This window comes from Papio anubis, chromosome 16 (assembly GCF_008728515.1).
Source record: "Papio anubis isolate 15944 chromosome 16, Panubis1.0, whole genome shotgun sequence".
In the NCBI taxonomy this organism is placed as follows: Eukaryota; Metazoa; Chordata; class Mammalia; order Primates; family Cercopithecidae; genus Papio; species Papio anubis.
Window position 1 is genome coordinate 52481214 of NC_044991.1, and position 27882 is coordinate 52509095.

At 39.2% G+C, this 27882-nt stretch overlaps 1 protein-coding gene across 7 annotated transcripts in view; it reads right to left on the minus strand.

The window, feature by feature from the left end:
* The window catches only part of CRLS1 (cardiolipin synthase 1), a 32439-nt gene extending 6042 nt beyond the window's left edge, over positions 1-26397 (minus strand). The window contains exons 1-5 of one of the 7 annotated variants that reach the window (XM_017945000.2): positions 25657-26138; positions 22636-22773; positions 16860-16989; positions 776-861; positions 87-155 (exon numbers count right to left, since the gene is read on the minus strand). In XM_017945000.2, the coding sequence (XP_017800489.1) occupies positions 87-155; positions 776-861; positions 16860-16989; positions 22636-22746 (396 nt within the window). In that variant the 5' untranslated portion in view covers positions 22747-22773; positions 25657-26138. Of the gene's footprint in view, positions 1-86; positions 156-775; positions 862-9024; positions 9068-16859; positions 16990-22635; positions 22774-24593; positions 25028-25069; positions 25620-25656 lie in introns of those variants that run through there. The other 6 variants (XM_009216526.4, XM_017944999.3, XM_017944998.2 and 3 more) reach the window with 6 other exon arrangements.
* Between the last annotated feature and the right edge of the window lie 1485 nt (positions 26398-27882).

Consider the following 27882-nt stretch of genomic DNA (forward strand, 5'->3'; position numbering starts at 1 on the left):
TTTTCAGCTGTTCTTGACTGAGGTTTATATCCCATATAATAAAAATTTACAAAGGGATAACTTAAAAGAACATTGCATTCTCTTACCTTGCTGATGAATGTTGGTTTTAACCTAGCTGTGGCATAGCAAGGATTGAAATACTTGGCAAGTGTTCGCTGGCAGAGGACCAAAAAAGATAATTAATTTATTGTTTAAAATAGACATTTTAATTTAAAATAGACATTTTGTTATTATAGTCAGGTAACAACATAATTTTATAAATCATACATTCAATATATACTGAAAATTGAGTTTTAAAAAATTTATAGATTTCTCAATTGCTGTAAAATTCAAACACAATACCTATAAAGTTGCTTTATAAAATTTTACTAAACTCAAAATTCCCTTATTCACTATTTTCTTTTTTGAATTAAAAAATAAAATGAACAAAATACCGCTCTATTTTCAGTAGACTGGGAGCCAAAAGAGGTTAATTGCCGCACGTCTGTGCTCAAATATTTATAGAGCTCATGAATAAATATGCAAACAAATCGTTCCATGTTCATACAACTGTGATTTTTAAAACCAATTCTAGACTATCCATGGTAGAGGTTAGACAATATGTCTCAGACCTATGTGAAACACCTTTAAAGAATTTGCTTCTAGGGATATGGGCTGGCTGGTCTGGGTTTCACGTGCCATCAATTGAAAAGAGGTTGACTTTAAAAAATATCTTTTTGTTTTTTCCTTAAATCATATGCAATGCTAAAAGAATACTTTTTGGAAACAAACTCACTGGTGTTGGAAGAGTTCGGTATCTGACATAAAAAACAGCAGCAATCAACATTACATCTCTTGAAATGATCATATAAGTAAGCGGAACTGAAAATCAAACATAAAATAATTTTAACTGGGATTCTGAAAATTACTAACATATATTATGAATATAATAACATGTCATTCAGCCTTACCACAAACTGCTGTTTTCACAAATAGTTTTATAATGAACACCTATTGATGGTTTAGGGTTCCCTATAGCAAACTACTGATTTTTATATTCTTCTTTAACCCGCCCTCAAAACAAAGTGAAGTACAGACTATAACTTTTAAGTCTGTATCTGCGTTTCAGTATGCCGATCTTCTCATCCGATTATGTTTTTTTCTTGCATGTTTTTAAGCTATTGGTCTGAAGTTGTCAGCATCAGCTGTACTCAGCACTCTCTCCTCCTTTGCTACTTCTTAGCTCTGTACATTTGAAAAAAAGATCACCATACTCAGAATTACACGGAAAGAGATGATAAAGGGGTGGCGAAGGATGTGGGAGGCCTCAAACTCTTCTGGAATCTCAGGAGCTTTGATTGCTTGTTCTGCATTTTAGACTATTCTCTGAAGAGTAAAATTTGCTGTTATGTGCAACTAGTAGAGAAACAGAATTTTTTTTGTATTTGTTTTGTTTTTTTTTTGACAGGGCCTTGCTTTGTTGCCTAGGCTGGAGTGCAGTGGCACGGTAACGACTCACTGCAGCCTTGACCTCCTGGGCTCAAGGCAATCCTCTCACCTCACCCTCCCAAGTAGCTGGGAACACAGGTACATGCCACCATGCCTAATTTTTTTTTTTTTTTTGGTAGAGAAGGGATTTCACCATGTTATCCCAGCTGGTCTAAAACTCCTGAGTTCAAGCGATCTGCCCGCCTCAGCCTCCCAAAATGCAAGGATTACATGCATGAGCCACCGTGCCCAGCCTGAAATATTTTATACTTATCCAGCCAGTTCCTTCCTAGGGACTGCTGTTTTTCTCCTTGTCCACTCAATGAATTCAACTTGTCAATAGTTCCGTCATCATTCCTCAGATTTTACACTATGGTCCCAGAGCCATAGCCAACAGAAGGATATCTTCAAATAAATACCTAAGGAACCCCTATTTCCTTATTGAATGGGAATGAGATGGCAAAGAACTTGCTTCACTTTATATCCTTCTGCACCACAGAAAGTTTTTAACTGTGAATATATCTTTTATAAGAAAAAAATTATTTTTAAAAAAGGTAGGAAAAAAATCCTGAGTTCACTCGGTTCAAACACTATTCAAACTATTTCAAATAAATAAAGATAAAAATAAAAAGGATCATGAATATCCCTTCCGTAATACTTTCAGACAAATCTTTTATGAATTATTGGAGGCTGTACTTATGGTCCTCTCCAGTTTTGACATTCAACTGGCTCTGCAATTTGAAGAAAATCTCTAATTAATTACAGATTTAAAATTTAAATCTCTGCTGGTTATAGCTATGAAGTAAGTGTTGATCCTTGGCCGAGTCCTTGATGGATAACACTATTCCAAAGAAAAAGTGCTTATCCACTCAAGTCATAGCATTTGGAGCAAACAAGATATGGCTATATGAGCCAAGCATAAAAACAGTAAGTCATAATTTTTAGGAACATTTTTGTACCTGTAAAACAAACTTTTCTGTAGCAATCATTAGCTGGCAAAATCTAATAACAATCATACTTTCAAAATGCAGCAAACCTGTGCAGTGGCTCACGCCTGTAATCCCAGCACTTTGGGAGGCCGAGGCAGGCAGATCACCTGAGGTCAGGAGTTCGAGACCAACCTGACCAACAAGGAGAAGCCCCATCTCTACTAAAAATACAAAATTAGCCAGGCGTGGTGGCGCATGCCTGTAATCCCAGCTACTCAGGAGTCTGAGGCAGGAGAATCACTTGAACCCAGGAGGAGGAGGTTGCAGCAAGCCAAGATCGCGCCATTGCACTCCAGCCTGGGCAACAAGAGCGAAACTCTGTCTCAAAAAAAAAAAAAAAAAAAAAAGCAGCAAATCCATGCAAATTAAAATCTATGTATGCATGGAAGAACATGCAAGATTGCATTCAACCAGGAATGCAGGCCTATGGAATTCAGACTATGCTTGGTGCAGCGCATTAGGTTCCAACCCAACAGTGTGACCTAACAATTAGCATCTCTGGACTCAGTTTACCATCTGTAACCATCTGGTAGGGGAAAGACCTATTAAAAAAAAAAAAAAACCAAAAAAAACAAGGGTTCCCCAAACTGACTGCCCATCCAAAAGTCACTTTGAGAGAGTTCAGTAAAAGCCCAGATGAAAGCTCTCTTCCGGGTGAAAGCTCTCCTCTGGGTGACTCCTATGCAGAGCAAGGCTGGAACGTTTCTACATCAGATGGTCTCGAAGGCCTCAGCCAACTGAAAGATACAGGCTCCTACTGTGGTTAAAAAATTTTATCCTATTTCCTGGCTTTCCCTCTTGGCCTCCTCTTCTCTTCTACAGTTAAAACAGCTTTCATTTTGCCTACTAGAGTAAGAAAGTGATGGGTAGGACAGTGTAAAATGTGTCAAGGATTTCTCCAGGTTTTTTCTCCCTACTTGCTAACTCTGAAACATGGGTAATATTTGCAACGATATTTCCAGTGTCTGTAAGTAAAATGTTATTAGAACACATTCTATACTCACTAATTTAAATATTTTCTGTGGCTGCTTTCACACTACAACAGCAGAGCTGAGTAGCTGTGACAGAGATCACATAGCCCACAAAGCCAGACATCATGGTCAAGTTTTATTAGCATTAAAGGGAAATATTTCATAAAATCGTTTACATCTTAAAAATGGTTAACATCTACACCATAGGTTTTTACACTGAAAACAATAAATTTAACAGAATATTCTAGAAATTGACTTAAGCCAGAAATAATTTAACATACGGTAAATCAGAAACAATATAATAATACAAAAATACGGCAGAACAAATACACGCAGACCTAAGTTCAGTGGACATAAATCTAAGTAGAAATTAACTTGGATTTGCCTTCCACTCTCTAATCAACATATGAGCCAAAGAATTTGTTTTCATCCTTCTCCCCCTCCCAAAAAAGACCAAAAAGAATAGCAGAATGATTTATTATTCTAGCAAAAAAGGAAAGCAAGAAGTTTCTTGACCTCCAATCCTGCAGAAGATATTTCTTACTCTTAGAGAAACAAAGGTATTAAAATGAAGGTAGATGTGACTTTTAAAAAATGCAGCATAAAAGTAGGAACATGCAAGACTGCATACATGCATCATTCTACTTTCCAAAACTCTCCTAAAATGACAGTAAAGAAATGAAAGGATATAAAAACACAAAGAGAATGAGTAGAGGAGACAGATTTCAAAGTTTTAACCAAGCTTATTAGTAATAAGGTGGGAAGAGCCGAAACCTAAGTTCTTCAGAAAGGAATTCCCACGAGAAGCAACTCCACAAGAGAAACTCAAGAAGTCCATATAAAGAGCAGTCAGATCCCTGCCCCAAGCCTTCCCTAACACCTTACTGCTAGGGCTGTGGCTAAGAGTGATTTTTACATTTTTTAATGGTTGGGGGAAAAAAGTCAGAAGACCAGTATTTCAAGACACATGAAAATGCTATGAAATTCAATTTCTAGGCTGGGTGGGGTGGCTCACGCCTATAATCCTAGCACTTTGGGAGGCTGAGACAGGCGGATCACTTGAGGCCAAGAGTTTAAGACCAGCCTGGCCAACATGGCAAAACCCCATCTCTACTAAAAACACAAAAATTAGCTGGGCCTTGTGGTGCATGCCTGTAATCCCAGCTACTCAGGAGGTTGAAGCACAAGAATCACTTCTTGAAAGTGACTGGGAGGCAGAGGTTGTAGTGAGCCAAGATTGTGCCACTGCATTCCAGCCTAAGTGAGAGAGCGAGACCCTGTCTAAAAAACAAACAAACGAAAAACAAAAACAAACAAAAAAACAGGCATGGTGACCCATGCCTGTAATCCCAGCACTTTGGGAGGCCGAGGCAGGTGAATCACCTGAGGTCAGGAGTTCGAGACCAGCCTGGTCAACATAGTAAAACCCTGCCTCTACTAAAAATACAAACAATTAGCTGGGCATGGTGGTGGGTGGCTGTAATCCCAGGTACTCGCAAAAATGAAGCAGGAGAATCACTTGAACCCGGGAGGCGGGGGTTGCAGTGAGCCGAGATAGTGCCACTGCAAGCCAGCCTAGGCGACAGAGCAAGACTCCGTCTCAAAAATAAATAAATAAAATAAAATAAAATCAATTTCCAGTGTCCATAAGTAAAATTTTATTGGAATTCATTCACATTCACTCATCTATATATTTTCTATGGCTGCTTTCATGCTACAATAGCAAAGCTGAGTGGTTGTGACAGAGATCACATTACCCACAAAGCAGGAAATATTTATTATCTGTTCCTTTGCAGGAAAAGTTACCAACCTCCACTCCACGTTACTCTGTGAACCAAGGGGCACTGGAGTGCAGTAGGGATCAAGCGAAGGTCTACATACTGAACAATGAGACCCCAGCCTCCTCCCACAGCTTAGCTCCCAAAACCCTGGTGGGAAGGCCTTTATAATTCCCAAGCAGCAGATGGAGAGCTAGGATCTACAGAATAGGCTTAAAGATACTGAGAATTCAGGCCCTGCACCCCAGTGCCTAGTGAGCTCCCAATGAACTTTTCATGCCTCATTCAAATATAAGTTAGCAGCCAAGGATCACCACACATTTCAATAAAGTCTCCACCATAAAAGAGAGGCCAAAACAAACAAAAACTAGAATCTGAAGGAAAGAGAGCCAATACAGAGGTTTTTTAAAAAATAAATAAATAAATAAATACAAGTATACCTCAGAGATATTGAAGGCTCTGTTCCAGACCACTGCAACAAAGCTAATACTGCAGTAAAGTGAGTCGCACGAATTTTTCAGTTTCCCAGTGCACATGAAAGTTATGTCTACACTACAATCCATTTTGTGTACGGTAGTAGCACTAAATATATATATATATATACACACACACCCACACACACACACACACCTTAATTTAAAAATACTTTACTGCTAAATCATGCTAATGATCATCTGAGCCTTTAACGAGTCATCATCTTTTGGCTAGTAGAGGGTCTTACCTCAGTGTTGACAGCTGCTGACTGATCAGAGTGGTGGTTGCTGAAAGCTGGGGTGGCTGTGGCAATTTCTTAAAATAAGACAACAATCAAGTTTGCCACATAAATTGACTCTGCCTTTCACAAAAGATTTATCTGTACCATGCAATGCTATTTGATAGCATTTTGCCCACAGAACTTCCTTCAAAATTGAAGTTAAGGCCAGGCGCAGTGGCTCACACCTATAATCCTAGCACTTTGGGAGGCCAAGGAGGGTGGATCACGAGGTCAGGAGATCGAGACCACCCTAGCTAACATGGTGAAATCCCGTCTCTACTAAAAATACAAAAAAATTAGCCGGGCGTGGTGGTGGGCGCCTGTAGTCCCAGGTACTCGGGAGGCTGAGGCAGGAGAATGGCGTGAACCCAGGAGGCGGAGCTTGCAGTGAGCTGAGATCATGCCACTGCACTCCAGCCTGGGTGACAGAGCAAGACTCTGTCTCAAAAAAAAAAGTTGAAGTTAATTCTCCCAAGTCCTGCAGCGGCCTTATCCACTAAGTCTGTATAATATTTTAAATCCTTTGTTGTCATTTCAACAGTGTTCACAACATCTTCACCAGAAGTATATTTCATCTCTAAAAACCTCTTTGTTTAAGAAGCAACTCAGGAAATTTTTATCATGAGATTGCAGCAATTCACTCATCCTCAGGCTCCACTCTAATTCTAGCTATCTTGCTATTTCTACCACATCTGCAGTGACTTCCTCCACTAGTCTTGAACCCCTCAAATCATCCATGTGGGTTGGAATCAACTTCTTCCAAAAATCCAGTTAATGGTGATATTTTGACTTTCTCCCAAGAATCATCAATATTCTTAATGGCATCTAGAATGGTGAATCCTTTCTAGAAGGTTTTCAATTTACTTTGCCCAGATCCATCAGAGGAATCACTATCTATGGCACCTACAGCCTTGGGGAATGTATTTCTTAAATAATAAGACTTGAAAGTCAAAATAACAAGGACTGAAGAATGGATGTGTCAGTAGGTATGAAAACAACATTAATTTTCTTGTTTATCTCCATCAGAGCTCTTGGGTGACCAGGTGTGTTGTCAATGAGCAGTAACATTTTAAACTGAATCTTTTTTTTCTGAGCAGTAGGTCTCAACTGTAGGCTTAAAATATTCAGTACATCATGTTATAAACATATGCTGTCATTCATGCTTTGCTATTCCATTTCTAGAGCACAGGTAGAATAGATTTAGCATAATGCCTAAGGGCCCTACCATATTCAGAATGATAATGAGCACTGGCTTCAACTTAAACTCACTGGCTTCATTGGCCTCTAGCAAGAGAATCAGCCTGTTCTTTGAAGCCCATGCACTGACCTCTCTCTAGCTATAAAAGCTTTAGATGGCATCTTCTTCCAATAGAAGGGTGTTTTGTCTCCATTGAAAATCTGTTGTTTATCGTATCCACCCTCATCATTAGCCAGATTTTCTGGATAACTTGCTGCAGCTTCCCCACTAGTGCTTGCTGCTTCACCTTGCACTTCCATGTTATGGAGATGGCTTTTTTCCTTAAACTGCACAAACCAAGGTCAGCTAGCTTCCAACTTTTCTGCTGCAACTTCTTCACCTCTCTGTGCCTTCACAGAATTGAAGAGAGTTAGGGCCTTGATCTATTATAGATTAGGCTTTGGCTTAAGGGCATGTTTTGGCTGACTTGATCTTCTTTTCAGACCATTCAGACTTTCTTTCCATAAGCAATAAGGCTGTTTTGCTTACTTAACATTTATGTGTTCACTAGAGTAACAATTTTAATTTCTTTCAAGAACTTTTCCTATGCATTCACAACTTGGCTAGCTATTTGGCACAAGAGGCCTAGCTTTCAGCCTCTCTCAGCTTTTGAAATGCCCTCCTCACTAAGCTTAATAATTTCTAGCTTTTGATTTAAAGTGAGAGACATGTAACCTCTTCCTTTCACATTGTAGGGTTATTAATTGGTCTATTCTCAATATTATTGCGTCTCAGAGAATAGGGAGGCCTGAGGAGAGGGAGAGAGATAGGGGACCCACAGATTGGTGGAGCAGTCAGAACATACACAACATTAGTCGATTAAGTTCACTCTTGATTAACAGGATTTTGGAAAGAGTTGATTCCAACCCTCATGGATGACTCTCACGGGTTCACTGCATCCCAAAGCAATTAGACAATAACATCAGGGATCACTGATCACAGATCACCATAACAGATTTAATAATGACAAAGTCTGGAATATTGGCAGAATTATTATAATGTGACAGAGACCAGGTGCTGTGGCTCATGCCTGTAATCCCAGCATTTTGAAAGGCTGAGGTGGGAGGATCACTTAAGCCCAGGAGTTCGAGAGCAGCTTGGGCAACATAGGGAAACCCCATCTCTATAAAAAATTTAAAAATTAGCTGGGTGTGTGGTGGCACACATCTGCAGTCTCAGCTACTCAAGAAACTGAGACAAGAGGATCCCTTGAGCCCAAGAGGTCAAGGCCGCAGTGAGGCATAATTATACCACTGCATTCCAGCCTGGGTGACAGAGCAAGACCCTGTCTCAGGAGAAAAAAAAAAAGTGACAGAGAGGCAAAATGGGCACATATGTTAGAAAAATGGTGCTGACAGACTTGTGGACATAGGGTTGCCAAACTCTGAATTTGTAAAAAATGTCACTTTGCAAAGTGCAATAAAGTGAAATGCAATAAAAATGAGGTATGCACATGTATGTATAGATATCCTGAATGACATTCATCCACGATATAAGAATTTTTTTTTAAACGAAGATAGAGAACATGAACTCTTGAAAATTCAAAATGAGAGCCAAAAAGTCAACAGAAGAGGGGAATGGTAATGTTGGGGAATCTTTCAGAAGAAAAAAAAAAGACAAAGATTTTTAAAAGAAAATCTGAAAGAAAAGAATCAATCCATGAAGCTCAGTTATGATGGGGTGACAGTAGCCAAAGTCCAGAGCCCTCGAGGTTGGGCTCTGATCAACCATCTCCTAGCTTGCAGCTAGGATCTGAATGACTATTCCTACAGGGTTGGGAGAAAAGATGGCCCAAAGTAAAACAGGACTCCCAGGATTGTCTCATCACCTGGTGGTCTATGTGGTCCCAGACTGTTAGCATTCCTAGGCACCTGGTAGAACAAAAAAATCTTCTCTGGTGAGTAATGCCATGTTCATAAGAATCAAATATTCCTCCAAATTATTTTTCAAAGAATGTATCTAAACAGAAAAAAAAAAAATAACAAATAATTAAAATACCATGAGTAAGAATCAACAGAAACAGTGGACAAATGAAAGAGACTACCAAAAGATGTAAGATTTTTGAATCACCAGAGTCTATAAAAACAACTAAGCTTAGCACGTACAAGGGGATAAAAGTCAATATTGAAAACTTCAGCATGGAACTGAAAACCATAAAAGATGACTTAGCAAGTCCAAAAAAGAATAAAATAGGAGTTCTATAGTTAGAGAATACAATAGAAGTTAAGATTAAATAGATTTGGCACGGTTAAAGAGAGGTAATGAAATGAAAAATAGTAAACCTAGTAGTACAGCCAGAATGGAGCTCAAAAAGATAAAATGAGCGAACACAGAAAAAACCCACTGAGATGTAATGGATACAGAGAGAACGTCTAACATAGGTATATTGCAGTCCCAAAAGAAAAGAAAGAATACACAATATTTAAAGAGATTGTGGCTGAGAATTTTCTAGCACTAACTTCAAGATATAATCCACAGACTTAAAAGTCCAATAAATCCCAAGCAGAATAAAAAAGAAACTTGTAACAAGAAATATTATTGTGAAACTGAGAAAAACAAAAGACAAAGAAAATCTTAAAAACAGCCACAAGAAAACAAAATTGCCTTCAAAAAAAGCAATACGGCCAGGTGCAGTGGCTCTTGCCTGTAATCATAGCTCTTTGGAAGGCCAAGGTGGGTAGATTGCTTGAGCTCAAAAGTTCAGCCTGGGCAACAGGCGAAACTCCATCTCTAAAAACCATATAAAAATGAGATGGGCACACACCTGTAGTCCCAGCTACTCAGGAGGCTGAGGTAGGAGGACTGCTTGAGCCCAGGAAGCAGAGAATGCAGTGAGCTAAGATCATACCACTGCACTCCAGCCTGGGTGACAGAGCGAGACCTTGCCTTGGAAAAAAAAAAAAAAAGGATTAACAGCTGATTTCTTGTTATCAACAATGGAAGAGGATGACTGAGTAACATCTTAAACATGCTAAGAAAAACTAACACCAACCTGGAATTCTATATACAACAAAAATATTCTTCAAGAATAAAGACAAAATGAAAACATTTTCAGAGAAAAAGAATTTACCAGTAAACCTACATTAAAAAGAATTCCAAAAGAACATACTTCAGACAAAAGGAAAATGATCTCAGATGGGAGGTCTGAAATACATCAAACAATACAGACTAACAAAAAGTAATAAATACGAAGATAAATTTAAATGAACATTATATAAACATATCTGTGAGTTTAAGAAACATATAAAAGTATGACAACAGTAACCTAAGCTGAGAGAATAGTTGGAGTTCAAGTATTCTAAGGTGCCTCCCATGCCCAGAATGAGTACAGAATTATTAAGATCATATTTTTATAAAGATAAATGTTTTAATTTGGAGGAAAACTGAATGGAAACCGTGTAAAACTTTCAAACTAGTAGAGTGAAAGAAAATACAATTTAAAAATACTAAAAAGGACAAAACATATGTGTCAAATAAAATACTTCAAGTAAAATAAAAGACTGAATGAAACATCTATCAATCACAATAAATATTAATGGGTTAAATGCTTCTGTTAAAAGACTATATGGGTTAAGAGAAAATGGGTTCTTTTTTAAATATGTTATTTACATATATATTTACATAAATATATGTTATTTACAAGTGATATCTAAAAAGATGCAGAACTGTAGAAGGTAAAATATTTATCATGCAAACACTACCAAAAGCAAGCCAGCTGAGCTTAAGTAATAGCCCACAAAATATATTTTAAGGTAAAAATCATTACTAGAGCTATAGAGGGTCACTTCATAATAAAACATTCAATTCACCAAGAAGACATAACAATTTCTAATTCATACTCACTTTAACAACATCACTTCAAGACATACAAAGCAGGCCAGGTGTGGAGGCTCACACCCGTAATTCTAGCACTTTGGGAGGCTGAGGTGGGCAGATCACTTGAGGTCTGGAGTTCAAGACCAGTGTGGCCAACATGGTGAAACCCCGTCACTACTAAAAATACAAAAACTAGCAGGGCATGGTGGCATGCACCTGTAATTCCAGCTAGTGAGGAGGCTGAGGTAGGAGAATAGCTTGGACCCAGGTGGCGGAGGCTGCAGTGAGCCGAGATGGTGCCATTACACACTAGCCTGAGGGACAGAGCGAGACTCCGTCTCAAAAAAAAAAAAAAAAAAGATACAAAACAAAATCACAACTACAAGACAAATACTGGAAAACTAGGCACACAGTAGGAAACTCTAACTGCCGAACAAACCAAAAGCAAAAGAACATTCAGTGAAGAAACAGAAGACTTAAAGAGCAGGATTAAAAACTTGATCTAATAGACCTATGAAGAACATCATACCCAAGAACTGTAGAATATACATTCATTTCAAGTATTCAAGGAATATTTATAAAATCTGACTGTACTGGGCTGAAAGGCTGAAATCACAGAGCATGTTCTCTGAACACAAGGTTATTACGATTGAAATTGTAACAAAAAGATAACTAAAAAAATCCCCCCCAAAATGGCAACAAATTAAGATATATTTATTTTTAACCTAACAGGTCAATGAAAGAATAATAATAGAAATAGGAAAATATTGTATACTGGACAATGACACACTAAAACCAACATAGGAGATGCAATGAAAGTGGTAATTAGAGGAAAATATATAGTCTTATATGCAATCTTTAGAAAAGCTGAATAACAAGTAGCCACCTATAGCTGCACAGTTCAAAATACACACTAGACTTTGAAGGTGTGATAGGAAAAAATTCTCATTAATTTATTGATTACAAGTTAAAATGATAATATTTTTAATAGTGGATTACATAAAATATATCAATTTTCATGTTTCCTTTTTTAAAAAAAGCTACTAAAAATTTTTAATTACATAAGAATCTCCATTTTATTTCTAGACAGAATCGATTAAAAGAATTTAGAGCCAGGCATGGTGGCTCACACCTGTAATCCCAGCACTTTGAGAGGCAGAGGCACCTGAAGTCAGGATCACTTCAGGATCACCTGAGGTCAGGAGTTTGAGGCCAGCCTGGCCAACATGGTGAAACCCCATCTCTACTAAAAATACAAAAAAACTAGCCGAGTATGGTGGCACAGGACTGTAATCGTAGCTACTCACGAGGCTGAGGCGGGAGAATAGCATGAACCCAGAAGGCAGAGGTTGCAGTGAGCTGAGATCAGGCCACTGCACTAAAAAAAAAAAAAAGAAAAAAAGAAAAAAAATTAGAAAAGGAACAGCAAAGAAAACCTGAAGAAGAAAAAATAAAACGGCAAGATTTAATGAAGTAGTAAACAGCATATCAGAGAGGCTTGACAAAACCCAAACTTGGTTCTTTTTAAAGATTCATAAAACTGACAAACCTCTGGCAAAAAAAGATTAAAAAAAAAAAAAAAAGGGATAAAAAATAATCAAGAGGAAAAGAAGGACATTACTACATATCCTATAGACATCAAAAGGTTAATGAGAGCTATTCTGGGCACACTGCCTATGGGGTAGCCCTGCTCCACAAGGAGTAGAAAGTCAATAAAGTTAATGAGGATACCATAAATACCATATGACAAATTTTTTATAATGTAGATCAAATGGACAAATTCTGAGAAAAACACCACAACTTAAAAACTGGTCAAAAGATACAATATGGAGTGAGTTGGCTGAAGGTTAAAAAAAAAAAAAGATATACTTTAAACCTGAATCATCCCGTTAACAATTAAAGAAAATGAATTATCTATTTTAAAATTCTTCCCTAAAGAAAACTCCAGGCCTCAATGGCTTTAACAAATTCTACCAAACTTTTAAGTAGAAATATTCATAATGAAACATCTTTCAAGAACGGAAGAAAAAAAAAGTTCCCAGTTTATTTTATGAGGCTAATTATAAATCTGATATGAAAACTTAACAAGAATATATGAAGAATTCCAAGCCAATCTCATGAATTAAAATTTGAAATCTTCCACAAAATATTAGCAAGACAAATCCAGCAATTTTTTCATAATATATCATGGCAATGTTGGATTTATAACAGGAATTGCAGGTTGTTTTAACATTAGAACTAATATTGCATTAACATGTGTAATTCACCACACATGAACAGCTAAAGGGAAAAACAATACGACCATAGTAATACACAAAAGGAGTTTGACAAAATTTATATCCAGGCCAGGGGTGGTGGCTTATGCCTATAATCCCAGAACTCTGGGAGGCCAAGAGTTCAAGATCAGCATGAGCAACATAGCAAAACCGCATCTCTGCAAAAAACACAAAAAAATTCAGTACTCAATTGTGAGAAAAACTCTTAAACTCCCAACAGAAGTGAACGTCTTAACTTGAAAAAGGATACTTACAAAAACCAACAGCAAACATCATCTTTAATAGTGAAACACTAAAGGCTTTTCTATGAGATTGGGAACAAGACATTGACACTACTCCTTGCCAACACTGTACCACTCAATGCAGTAAGGCAAGTAAAAGAAAAAGTAAAAGGATTGGAAAAGAAGAAATACATTGTCATTAATTACATATAAGACATAATTAAGCATGTAAAAAATCCAAGCGAATTTATATGTATATTGTTAGAATACGAGTTAGCAAGTTTCACTAGACACAACAATCAACATTAGAAATAGTACTGACTTTTTCATATGAACATGGAGTTATCAGAAAATAAATTTTTTTTTTTTTTTTTTTTGAGGACAGAGTCTCACTTTGTCACTCAGGCTGGAGTGCAGACATGTTAGCTCATTGCAACCTCTGCCTCCCAGGTTCAAGACATTCTCGTGCCTCACCCTCCTGAGTAGCTGGGATTACAGGCACATGCCACTACACACGGCTAATTTTTGTATTTTTAGTAGACGGGGTTTCGCCATGCTGGCCAGGCTACTCTTGAAGTCCTGATCTCCGCCTACCTCAGCCCCACAAAGTGCTGGCTTACAAGGTGGGTAAGCCATTGTGCCTGGCCAGAAAATGAAATTTAAAAGCTACCATTTATAAAAGCACCAAGAACTATCATGTACTTAGGAGTAAGTCTAACAAAAATGTTTATTATCTTTCTGGAGAGAACTATAAAACTTTGACAGATACTAAAGAAGACCTAAATAGAGTAGATACAGCATGTCTGTGGACTGGAAGACTTAAAATTGTAAAGATGCAAATTCCTCCAAACAGATAAGTTCATTGCAATCCCAATCAAAATCCAAACAGATTTTTCTCTGGAAAATTGCTGATTCTTGGAAAAGTTGATTCTAAAATTTATAACAAATGGAAAGGGCTAAGAATATCCAAAGTGGAAAGGACTTGCTCTACCAGATAGCAAGATTTTTAGCAAAGCAATAAGAAGGGCACCACTGATGCAAAGACAGACAAATCAATGGAGAAGAAAACAATTTAGAAATGACCTTGCTCTGAGTCTGAAAATACCTATTTTTCTATAAAATGTGCTGGGATAACTAGGTAGCCATATAAGCATTAGAAAATGAATTAAGAGAGATAACTTTTTAAAGAAAACATCAATTAGGAATCACATTTTCTTAAAATCCTAAAAGCTTTCCAATATAAAACACAATCACATGTAAAGGAAAACATATCAGAATGATAAGAGACTGCTCCATAGCAAGTTGGAATCTCCAAGTCTATGGAAGAGGGTCTTCACAATTCCAAATTAAAATCATCTACAATTTAAAAATTATGCCTCCAGCCTGGGCAACGTGGCAAAACCCTCTCTCTACAAAAAATAGAAAAATTAGTCAGGCATGGTGGTGCATGAGGTGGTAAGTTCTTGGGAGGCTGAAGTGGGAGGATTGCTTGAGCTGGGAGGTCAAGGCTGCAATGAGCTGAGACTGTGCCACTGCACTCCAGCCTGGGTCACAGAGTGAGACCCTGTCTCAAAAAGAAAGAAAAGAAAGAAAAAAAGATTAAAAAAAGTAATGTCGGCCGGGCGCGGTGGCTCAAGCCTGTAATCCCAGCACTTTGGGAGGCCGAGGCGGGTGGATCACGAGGTCAGGAGATCGAGACCATCCTGGCTAACATGGTGAAACCCCGTCTCTACTAAAAATACAAAAAACTAGCCGGGCGTGGTGGCGGGCGCCTGTAGTCCCAGCTACTCGGAGGCTGAGGCGGGAGAATGGCGTGAGCCCGGAAGGTGGAGATTGCAGTGAGCCGAGATCGCGCCACTGCACTCCAGCCTGGGCGACAGAGCGAGACTCCGTCTCAAAAAAAAAAAAAAAAAAGTAATGTCTACTTCAACTGTCAATCATGTATGGAAGACAAAATACAGACATTGAGATGTTTAAGACCTCTAAAAATCTGGCTGCCACACTCCATCCTTCTACAGAGTAACTTAATGCAAAGGAAGACAAGGGAGCCTGGAAAAATAGACTCAATACAGAAGAAAGAAAATGGAAACTCTAAGATTGCCAGTGAAGGGAAGTCTCAGCTTGGAAAGTAACCTACACCAATTATATAAGTAAAACTCACAGCAACGTTATTCATAATTCCAAAAAACCTGGAAACAATTTCTATGTTCAATAGCAAAATAACTGGCCAACCTTTGTAAAATAATACATCAAAATACAACGTAACTATGAAAAATGGGAGGGGCCAAGCAAGGTGATTCAAGCCTGTAATCCAGTCACTTTGGGAGGCCGAGGTGGGAGGATCGCTTGAGCCCAGAAGTTCGAGACCAGCCAAGGCAAGAAAACTTACACACACCCCAATCACGTACACACTTCAATCTAACTTTCAAAGAAGCACATAAAAGTAAACATTAGTCCAATTTATTTTTTATTTTGGTACGAGAACTTAGAAGACTAAAAGCAAGAAAGAAAAATAATTTCTAGTTGGAGGAGACTACACTAGACTGAAACGCCACCATACTTCTTTCTACCAAGTGTCAATAATAACATGATACCGAGGGACCATGTGGCAGCTTCTTTGTTCTAAGATACGATTTCTTTCTTTCTTCCTTTTTTTTCTTTTCCTAAACCTCAAAAATGCAAACTCTTAGACTGACAGTGAAGGGAAGTCCCAGTGTGATCAGATATGATTCCTAGCTCTTGGAAAAAAAAACAGTTTAACTTTGTCTGAGGGACAACAACTGAGAAATACAACTGAAGTAGAAAATGAACAATCAGAAAAGCACATGCAAAATACAAAGCAAAAAATCATAAAATCTTATGAGAAAAAGTATTCATATAATGTACAAACTATATGTATGATTTAAAAATTGCCTAATAGGGTCTACATTTTATAGACATCTTCAGGATTTCAGAGTTCTCACTTATTATGATTAAATGATATTAATAAAGACAATAAACATAAGAAAACTAAATTGCTTTCAAAAAGCTAGGCACTAAAAATATATAATATAGCACCAAAAAATTTCAGAGTAATATGAATTGGCACTGTGAAATATTTGTTCGATTTTAATTTTAAACAATCTTACTAGGAAAGCAACTGATTTTACTAGTAAAACAAGGACATAAATTCTAAAATCCATAAGTAGTTTGACAAATAAAACAGTTCAACAGTTTAAAATTAGGAAAACAGTTTAAAGTTGAAAACTATATTTTTGGAACAAAAATTATTTGTGTCTCAAGAGAAATCCTAAGCTGACTAATGTCATTCTTCCCTGTGCTATTCAAAAGTACGCATGACGCGTTCTTACCTGGAATAAGATCTGCATAGGTCAAGCTAACATATAAGATACTGATAAGTATTTTATCAGCAAGTGGATCAAGAGCACTTCCCAAAGCTGATTTTTGATTGGCCCAGTTTCGAGCAATAAATCCATCCAACTGAAAATAGAAGTGTTTTTTTTTTTATATAAATGTCATAACAGGAACAGAGTAGATATTCTGAAGCTTAAGATATACCAGAATAACAATTACAACCTCATAAAATGTTAACAAAATCTCTTCTGTTTCTTACCCCCAAACATTCTCATTCTTTCACTGGTATACATTTTGCTTTTAAATTAGCAACTGGTCTTAAAAGAAATGCACATTTATTTTCTTTCCCCCTCAAGGCCTTCTGGTTATTTCTCAGTATTTTCACAAGGCCCCTTTGGTGGATGAACCCAAACACACATTTAAAGATATGGTTAGTGATGTATTTAAAGCTACAAAGAACCCAAAGAAAACTCAAAGAAAGCATGCATGGCAGAGCCCGGACTAGGATAATATAATTCAACTCTGTTAAAACTTACCATTTTTCTGTTTTTCAATTTATTTTGCTCAATACCACTGTTTATTCCTTATTTTGACTGTATCAGCATTACCCATATTTGAGTAGAAAACTCAATCCTCTCTACCTGACCTAGTTAAAATTCTGATACTTAAATTATTTATTTTTATATTATTGTGATAAAAATAAACTATATTTAAAGGATAAGTCACATCTAGTTGCTAGTGGGCCAAATGGGGCCTGCAAGCTGGTTCTGTTTGACCTATCAGAGCTTTTAAAAACTGTAATTAGTTATCTACATTTAAGTATTCAATTCTTCCCATAAAAACCCAGATCTCCATCCTAACTTGAGAAGGGAGGAGTCTGGCCACTCTGGGGCCACAAAATGGACTGAAAAGTATTGTCTATCCACATTAAACAAGGCACGTACTTTCTGGTTTATCCAAGTCCCTTCCTGGCTTTTACTCATTTAACTGCAAGTTTCAACAAATGTTTGAGTTCCCTAATACTATTTCTAAGGGGAAAAAAGATTAATTTAGACATAATTAATCATGGTTCATTTTAAAGAACAAATAAGTTGTCCATATCTCAAGTACTCCAATGAGTTGGAGGAGACAGCAGGAGTCCAGGACCGTGGTAAAAAAAATGTGTTCTTTGTAGCAGAACAAAAGCTGTTCAAGTCCTGGCTCTGCCACTTACTAGCTGTGTGATCTTGGATAAGTTATTTGACCTGACTAAGCCTTAGTTTCCTCATCTGTAAAACAGAGAGAAATTACCTACCTCAAAAGGGTGGTTGTCTTCAGCACATAATGTGATTAATACTTGTTCAGCACTCAACGCTTAGTAAATCCTCAAAAAAAGCAGTTACTAGCTATTACCATTGCAACTGAAAAAAATCTATTTTCTTCTTAAGCATATGAACAGAAAAGTACCTAGCCTGGGGAGCTGGGACCTTGGAAGATCAGGTTTAGTTCAGTTTCTGACCTCAAGGAACTTAACCTTTCACTTTTTCACCATCATCACCCTCTCATCTTCACTATTCCTCTAACCCACACTAGATTACAAGGACCTCAACATCATTCCTTTACAAACATCTGTAACTCCCCTTCACCCCACTCCTTCAACCCTGCTTAAAAACAACTCTCCATGTACTCTGGGCCTGCACCTAAGAGCTGAACAGTGCTTAAGGAAAACACAAACGGGAAGACTGGTCTCACTTCAAACTGGGGACCACAAATCTCCCATGGGCACCCAATACTGCCTAGCAATCCCACACTTGCTTACTATATTTACCCTCTCTTTTCACATTGTCTCTTTCGCACTGTCTCTGCTCTCAACTCAGACCTAACTCCATCTCTTTCGCACAAGGTCATGTCTATATTTTCCTTAAGAAAAAAGAAAAATGTAGTCAGCCCGTCCTCATATTCCCATCATCAAATCCTCCACCTACCTGCCTCCATTCATTCTCTCTGCTTTCCTTCATCCGTTACCATGCCCTGTCACCTTCTGTGACCTGCCTCCCTTCTTCCCCATCTCGCCTTGCCTCATCAATCTCTCCCTTTCATTTAATCTCTCTACCTGATCATTTAATTAATCACTTAACTAACAACAAAAATTCACTGGGCACAGTGGCACACCTATAGTCCCAGCTACTTGGAAGGCTAAGGTGGGAGGATTGTTTGAAGCCAGGAGTTCAAGGCCAACCTGGGCAACACAACGAGATTTATCTCAAAAAAAAAAAAAAAAAGACCAAAGAAAAATTTCCCTGTATATACATATACTCCAACATATATATTTTTACATACAGGATTAGATAGACAGATAGATAGATAGATAGATAGATAGATAGATAGATAGATAGATAGATATAATTTCCTAATACATATCTTTTTAAAAGACCCTTCTGTGATCCTATTTCTGTATTTCCCTACAAAGCAAAACTGCTTCAAAGGAACATCCAATGTCATTACCATCTCACATCTGTTCATCAACCCACTCCAATAGTCCCCACCCCTCCAGAGGTGAGGCTCATAAAGGTCACCAACGAATTCTGCATTTTTAGAGTACCTGACCTCGACACAACTGAAGCACTTTCTCCACTTCCTGGGAAATCTCACTGCCTAATTTTATTCCTTCCTCGCCAGCTATTCCTTCCCAAGGTTCCTGACTGGCTTCTTTTCTGGTGCTCTACTCGTTGCTCATTTCTCTGACCCTTCATTTCTGTTACCTCAGTCTGGATGATTTTACCCAGATCCAACCATCTATATCTGACAGCTCCCAAATTTCTCTCTATAACGATGACTTCCTCCAACTCCAAACTACTAAACTGCCCAAATGATACTTCTATGTGGATAAGCAACAGAATTCTTAGTATTTTCCCTTAAACTCTGCCCTATTCCAGTGTTGTCCATCACAGAAAATGGCATTTCCATGAACCTGGTTTTAGAAGAGAATTTTTTATTAAAGTAACACCCTAGTATTCATATTTGACTCTTCCTACTCTCACTCCATATCTAATCCATCAACATATTACCTCCGTCTTTAAAATATATCTCAAACCCACATACTTCTCTCCAACTCCAAACTCCAACCACAGTCTAAGTTCCTACCACTGCTGCCATGGATCACGGTCAGCCCCTAACCAGTTACTTTCCTTCCACTCTTGCAGGATCACGGTCAGCCCCTAACCAGTTACTCTGCTTCCACTCTTGCTAGACCACAGTGAGCCCCTAACCAGTTCTGCTTCCTGTGCTAGATACAGTGAGCCCCTAACCAGTTACTCTGCTTCCACTCTTGCTAGACCACAGTGAGCCCCTAACCAGTTACTCTGCTTCCACTCTTGCTAGACCACAGTGAGCCCCTAATCAGTTACTCTGCTTCTACTCTTACCTGTCTATAATCCATTTTCCACGCTCAATGCAATCAGACTTTGTCATTCCCTGGCTTAAATTGATGAGTCTGGCCACCTCCCAGTGGCCAATCGAAAGGCACTAAAATCTCCATGGAACCAATGTGAAATGTGGCACTAGTTAACTCAGGTTTCCATAAACATCATGTTATATATTTAGAAAAATGTTAATGGGGCCTCTCTAACACTCCATTAATACTGCGATCTCATGTGGCAGCTTAAAAGAAAAAAAAAAACCAGTAGCAGACAAAAAAGGAGACTACAGTAACTGAAAAAGATCTTGTCTGTTATGTTAAAAAAAAAAAACTGTTACCAGTATAACAGCCTTTGACAGACTTGGAGACAATATTGACAGTGAGTGGAGGCTTTGAGAGAAAAGAAGGGACAGGCCGGGTGCGGTGGCTCATGCCTGTAATCCCAGCACTTTGGGAGGCCGAGGCAGGTGGATCACCTGAGGTCAGGAGCTTGAGACCAGCCTGGCCAACATGGTGAAACCCCGTCTCTACTAAAAATACAAAAATTAGCCGGACGTGGTAGTGCGTGCCTGTAATCCCAGCTACCCGGGAGGCTGAGGCAGAACTGCTGGAACCTGAGAGGCAGGGGCTGCAGTGAGACAAAATCACGCCACTGCACTCCAGCCTGGGCGACAGAGTGAGACTCCCGTCTCCAAAAAAAAAAAAAAAAAAAAAAAAAAGGCAAAGACAAAATAAAAGGAGAAAGATTGTGAGAATGGGAAGAGGCGGTGACAAATATTAGTAGAAGCTAAACTCTGGAAAAAGAGAGGTAAAGCCAATTTGAGAGACTACATTTGAAGCAGGTTTGGAAATGCCATGTAACAGTGCAAATGCTGTCTTCTGTCTGCACTCCAAAATCTTCAGTTAATTCTAATGTTGCCTACCAATGCTTCTGCTACTAGGCACGTGGAATTTTGTTTCTATGAACCTCAAAGACAACAGCTGATGTTACAAAGAAAGATGCCATGCAACTTTTATTAATATAAAACTAGTTTTTCTCAAATCTCACTCAATAAATATTGAGCAAAATTGATCAAAGCTTTTCAAACATAAATTAGTTTGAAGAGGCACCAAAGCACCACCTGTCTGGATGCTCATATAGATCTCAGACCAACCTTGTACCTGAATATAATGTATCTATTTCTCCTGCTAACTTCGCCCTGGTTTAAAATTATTCCCTCATCTTTTCCACACTTCCCTCAACTACATTTTTATACAGCATGAAGTTTTCCCTTTTTTTTTGTTTTTTTAAGAGACAAGGTCTTGCTCTGTCACCCAGACTACAGCACAGTGGTGAGATCACAGCTCATTGCAGCCTTGAACTCCTGAGCTCAAGCAATCCTCCTGCCTCAGCCTCCTGAGTACCTAGGGCTGCAGGCGTGTGCAACCATGCCAATTTTTAAATTTTTTGTAGAGATAGGCTCTTGCTATGTTGTGCAGGTTGGTCTCAAACTCCTGACCTCTCAAAGCACCGGAATTACAAGTGTAAGCCACTGTGTCCAGCCAGTTTTATAAGGCATTTCAAAACTTTCATGAAATAAAGTTGGTAATACAAATAACGTCATACATGATGATGGCTGGCCGGTCCACAAAAGCCTATTTAACGTAGCCTTTTGTTATAAAATTATTTTCCAGTTCTAATTTGAGATCATTTGAATAAATTCTCCTCTCCTCTATCAAAACTAACATTGTGGTATCAAGGAGAGTTCCTCTTCTTTGTCCATCTGCTGAGGGAGGAGAAGAAGGAAGGATGTTCAATTGTCAGCCCAGAGCATTCTGCAGGGCAGCCAGAGGGGTATAGAGCAGAGATCAGAAAATAAATCTGTGGGGGTACCTACAGCCTCCTGCTAGCATGAAACCTGAGCAAAGCTATGAGTTCTACATGCTCCCTGGTTACATCCTAGTTCCCTGGGTCCTAACAACTGGTCCAGTTTCCCTCTCCGCTAGGAAAACCAATTGCAGATCAGAGTACTCCTCTTTATCACAATACATAGAAAAGTCATCTCAGATCTCCTCTCCCTTATTTCTATCCCTAAAGCAAGCACTCAGCTCTTTGGAAATTTCTAAGGGTGTTTCTTTCACTCTTAAAAACCAAGAGTGCAAAGTATCCCCTCCTTTACCTCCCTACAACCTTCGCTTCCTCCCTGAAATCATATACAAAAAAAAAAAAATCCCATATAGATGCTAAAGACAAAGTCCTCACAAAAAGTACTACGTCAAATTCATCTTGAGGGTTTCCTCCCAAGAAAAAGCAAGCTAAGGCTATGCTATTTCAACTTAGTAGTACAGATGAGCATTTGGAAGGAGAGCAAACTGGGAGTGCATTTACAACTTACCAAATCTGTTAGCCCAGCTAAAGCAAAAACTCCTAGTGCAATATTAAAATCTTCTTCAATAATCAAATAGCCCAGAACTGGGGCCAAGCCAATTCTCGTCATTGACAACATGTTTGGGATTGTCCATGGGTTTTCATACTGAAACACAAAGACAACAAAATTTAAATAAAATACTATGAATTCATACTTTGAATAACTATGTACATTAGAAAAATATACTTCATCAGCTTCAGTCAGAAGCTGCATAAACTTTAAATTTAGTACATTAAATTGAATTTTAAAATCCATTCAGTTCTTTTTACAGATATCTCCCTAAAATCTTCTTTCAAGAATACAGAAGATGGCTGGGCATGGTGGCTGATGCCTGTAATCCCAGCACTTCAGGAGGCCAAGGCAGGAGGATCCCTTGAGCCTAGGAATTACAGACCAGCCTGGGAAGCATGGAGAGAATCCCATCTCAATTTTTTTTAAAAAAAAGAAAAAAAAAAGAATACAAAAGATGAAGATGTATTATGTACCCAAACACGGAGTAAGGCATTTTACATATTACAGGTTTCCTTTTCTCTTTTCTTTTTTTGAGACGAAGTCTAGTTCTGTCGCCCAGGCTATAGTGCAGGGGCATGATCTCGGCTCACTGCAACCTCCACCTCCCGGGTTCAAGTGATTCTCGTGCCTCAGCCTCCCAAGTAGCTGGAATTACAGGCACCTGCCACCACGCCCAGCTAATTTTTGTATTTTTAGTAGAGACGGAGTTTCACTGTGTTGGCCAGGCTGGTCTCGAACTCCTGACCTTGTGATCTGCCAGCCTCGGCCGACCAAAGTGCTAGGATTACAGGCGTGAGCCACCACGCCTGGCCTATTATAGGTTTTCTTAAGAGAGGGAAGACAGAACACATGCATTATCTGCCATATAAGCTAAGCTTTTCACATATAACTTCATTGTAAGAACTTGGAACTTTTAATACTCTGCTTTTAATGGTGAAACTTCAGGAAGATCTTCTAAGTAGACAAATAGTGTCTATTTACAAGTAAAAGTATCAGGAAAAAAAGCCAAATTATCAACTCCAGGCATTCACCTTTGAAATATTTACTGCAAAGAATCTCCCTTACTCCCTTACACATATCTAAAGAACGGTAATACAGTGTATGGAGGTATGAACGAAGAGAACAAAAGAAGATTGAATTCTATAACCTCATCACTAAGTCAGAAAACCGCTAGAAGAAAATGGAGATAGGAATAGAGATTGTGATATTTGGAAATGGAGAAATTTTGTAAATTTGTTCAAAACAGTCATGGAAATGTTAAGATCCTCAACTAAAAACCAACGGCTTTCACAGTTCCCATCTGGGGGCTTTGCGATTCCTTGACACTTCATTTGGAGCCAAGCTGGCTGAAGCTGGCACTAACAAAAGAGCTCTTCGGCAGCTGTCTGAAGAACATCCCCTTCTTGCCAAACAGAATCTGACTCATGAGAGGGTATTTCAGCTTTGAAAAGCGTCGGCCCCGCGGAGCTAAGACAACCTGCACAACAGGGTACAGAAATAAAGACGAGAAAACGCCTTTCCCTAAAGCCTAGATTTTTTTTCTCCACTGAGTCAAGACTGCCAATTCTACCCCATGGGATTTTCTCTTCACTAGAACCCCATTTAACCTCTTTCTTAATCAGTACTAGCCAACTTGCCTGAATCTTAATTTTGGTTGTAAAAAAGGTGGCAAAGTCCATTTCTAAAGATATCTTTTAAAATTCTATGAACTATCCTGTTAAAAAAAAAAAAAAGGATTCTCTAAAGACTCTATGTCTGTGTTTATAAAAGAAACCCAGCAATAAAGCACCTCAGCTTGGAGGGATAATTAAATAGTTATCGCTGGGGCCAGGTGGCAGAATACTGTCATTGAAAGCTATAGAAAAACTTCAAATTATCAGAAGAGCAATCATAAAACAAGAAGCAATACAAACCTCTATTGAGATCTTTTACTGAAAGTAATCCACATTATATAATGAAAACATTCTTGGAATACATCCCAAATTCAAGTTCAAATATCAGAGTCCAGAGAAAAAAGATAAGTCTGTTGACCATACTATGGTAGAGAATAAGTCAAATACTGATCAAAGGTTACAGCAACTCAAAGGGAAGAGTGGGAGGGGAGAAGGTTGCACATGGTTGCGAAAAAGCAGTAAGCAAAAGATCAGAAAAAAGGGCCCCAAATTAACTTCAGATATTATCCACAGGGCAAAATTAAAAACAAAGTTGTAAACAGAAACATCATTTCATTTGGCGAATTAACAAACAGAACTGAATGTTGCTGGAACAGCGGAGTTCTTTTTAGCTCCACATAGAATATTTCAGTTAAAGTGTCTCATTAATTTGTAATCATTAAATTTGTAAAAGTTTCAAAGTTAACATTAGGAGAGCTAATCTCAGATTACTCAACCAGATAACCTGTGGCATACTCGACCAACTACTGCCGTTCTGGGAAGGTCTTCAGTCAGGATATGGCAACTTCAAAGTATCCAGCATTCAAACCCCAACATGCTTTAGCTATTAGTGGAGTTGAGACCCCTGCCAGGATCTGGCCACCTCAACCCATGCTGTACAACTGATGAAAGCAGTACAGGGGCCACTGAAGACATAACAATTGAAGATGTAATAATTGCATGAGTCTTGCTAACATGACATCAAAAGCTCTCCCACACTCATGCTCGGGTGTCTTCTGTCTGGGCAGCATATCAACAGGTAAGTGGACAAATACTTCCCTCCGTTACCTCAAGAATAGTTTAAATCTTTTTCTATAATTAAAGGTTAAAAGATCTTTTAATTACGACCTAAATTGTTTAATTAGCCTTCATCCTATAATGTGTAAGGTTACCAAAAGGTCAAATGATGGTGAACGAAACTTGCACAAGCAAACAGAAGGGCCTGTATACCTTCCTAAAGATTCCCAGAGACTTGGCCTAAACACTGGGGATTCACTTCAAAAGAATTAAAAATAGGCTTTTTAATAAGACAAGCGAAGGCTACCTTTACCAATGCAATATGCAGAGGCGGCCCTTCCAGCAACGGGTGCAGACAGAAGGGGGATGAGAGATGATTTCTAACTTGGCCACAGAGACCGTAGGTGGACCCCGCTGGTGACCCTGAAATTCATCCCGACCGAATGACCTGCCAGTAACTTCTCTTCAGGGAACAGTCTAAAAGTTAGGAAACGGAAGCGTCCGAGCTGCACCACCCAGAGCATGTTACTCGAGTTCAGGGGCGGCGACCCCAGCCCAGGGCCGGCCCGCCGCCGCCTCATCGGTACGTACCAGGCTGGGGGTGCTCGCCGGGCCCCACTGGCCGCCCGGGGCTTCGGCGGCGGCGCCCGCTCCGGCCGCTGGCCTGGGGGCCGCCTTCCCCGCGCCCGAGCAGTGGTTCCGCTGGCCGATCCCGGGCAGCCGCAAGCCAAGCGCGGCCGGACGCAGCCTCCAGCGTTCGGCCAGGCAGCCCAAGCAGCATGGCACGGGCGGCAGCAGGGCCCAGCAGGCGCGCCCCTTACTCGGCCGCGTCCCCGGAGCCCAAGCGGCGCCGCGCAGGGCCCCCCACGAGCCGCGCGCCACGCGCAAAGCTAGCATGGCCCTGCGGCCGCGCCGCGGGGACTCGGGCGGCGAGAGCTCAGCAGCCTGGGACACTGGCGAGCCGCTTCTCCATGGAGACCCAGCAACCACACAGAAACTCGACCACCGCTGCCTCCATACTACTTTTCACACCCCAGCACGCTCCACTTATACAGGTGGCAGGGAGCCGCCAAGGGCGGACGCCTTCGCGACGCTTTTACGACACCGTCGCCGTCGGGCTTCCCGGCGCCCCTGGCAAGCCAAGGCCAGCGGGGAGGGAGGGAGAGAAACGAACAAGGTGGGATGATTGCGCAGCCGACGAAGCCGCGAGGGGGCATGAGCCACATCAGGCCCTGGCCTGAAACCCTCCGGGGCGGGTGGCCGGCAGAAGGGCCCCCTCCAAGGTGCGTGCGGCGCCCTACCGTTCTTGTGGGTGGTTTACAGTATCTGGTACAGAAGAAATGATTAATAAATATTGGTTCCAAAATCCTCTCCTTTTTGAGCATTGAAGGAAGATGCATATGCCAAAAATATAAGCATTAGAAAATGTTAATAGCAATGGCTAATTGTTTTGCTGAAAACAGTAATATATTATCCAGAATCAATGTTAACCTATGAGAATTGTGTTTTTAAATAGTTTTTAAATTATCTTAAATGTTTACATTGCTAGTACAAAAGTTTCGATTATACTATATAACCAGGCTATAGTGCATCATCAGGTTTAATCCTCCCAACCACTGCAAGGTGAGGGTTCCATTATTACTTTACAGATAAGGAAACTTAGGTGTAGAAAGGTTAAGAAACTTGCCTATAATACTCGAGATAGTTATGAATCAGTTCACCATTAATTAGCTGATTAATATATTCAGATTAGTATATTAAATATATTGATATATCAATATTAATTTGCAATGTTACAGTTTTTTCTTGTTCAGTGTTGAACTGAATTTGAATGGTTCTTGCCGCCTCTCCACTATCCCCCCCACTAACCCCATCTATGATGGCTGAACTACCTTACAGTTGAGTTTAAAGTCTTAACTCGGGTAGTTAGGAAAGGGAAAGGCCAACTGAAAGTGAGCAACATGGTAGATGAAGCAGCGGGTATTTATCCAAAAATCATTTTATCAAAAAAAAAATCTATTTCTTACATTGAAATCCTGACATTGACAGAAAAATTGAAACTTTTGTACCAGCAATGTAAAAATTTTTTTAAATTTAAAAACTATTTAAAAACACAATTCTCATAGGTAAACATTGATTCTGGATAACCCTGGCAAGAGGGAGTGGGCAGGATTACAGTTTCTCCCTTCCTTTCATGAGATTGCCTTTATTCACTCTCCGCTTCCTGATATAAGACACTCATTGTCTCTTGGGACTTCTTAGTATTCCCTATATTCAGTCTGTACTTCATCTGCCTCTAATCCTTGGCACTGAGGACACAAACTTGCTTTTGTGTGTTTTTTCCGTTTGTTGCTCTGATAGGTTTTATTTCTATTACTTATGGTATATGTCCAAACTTTCCTTAATTTTTTCTAAATTAATTCTAGTCCTACTGTGTTGATTTCTTCAACTTCTATACTATTTATGGTAATCTAGTTTTATCCAGGCTTTGTGTCCTCAAGAATAACACCATTACCTGAGCTCTTCACTAATT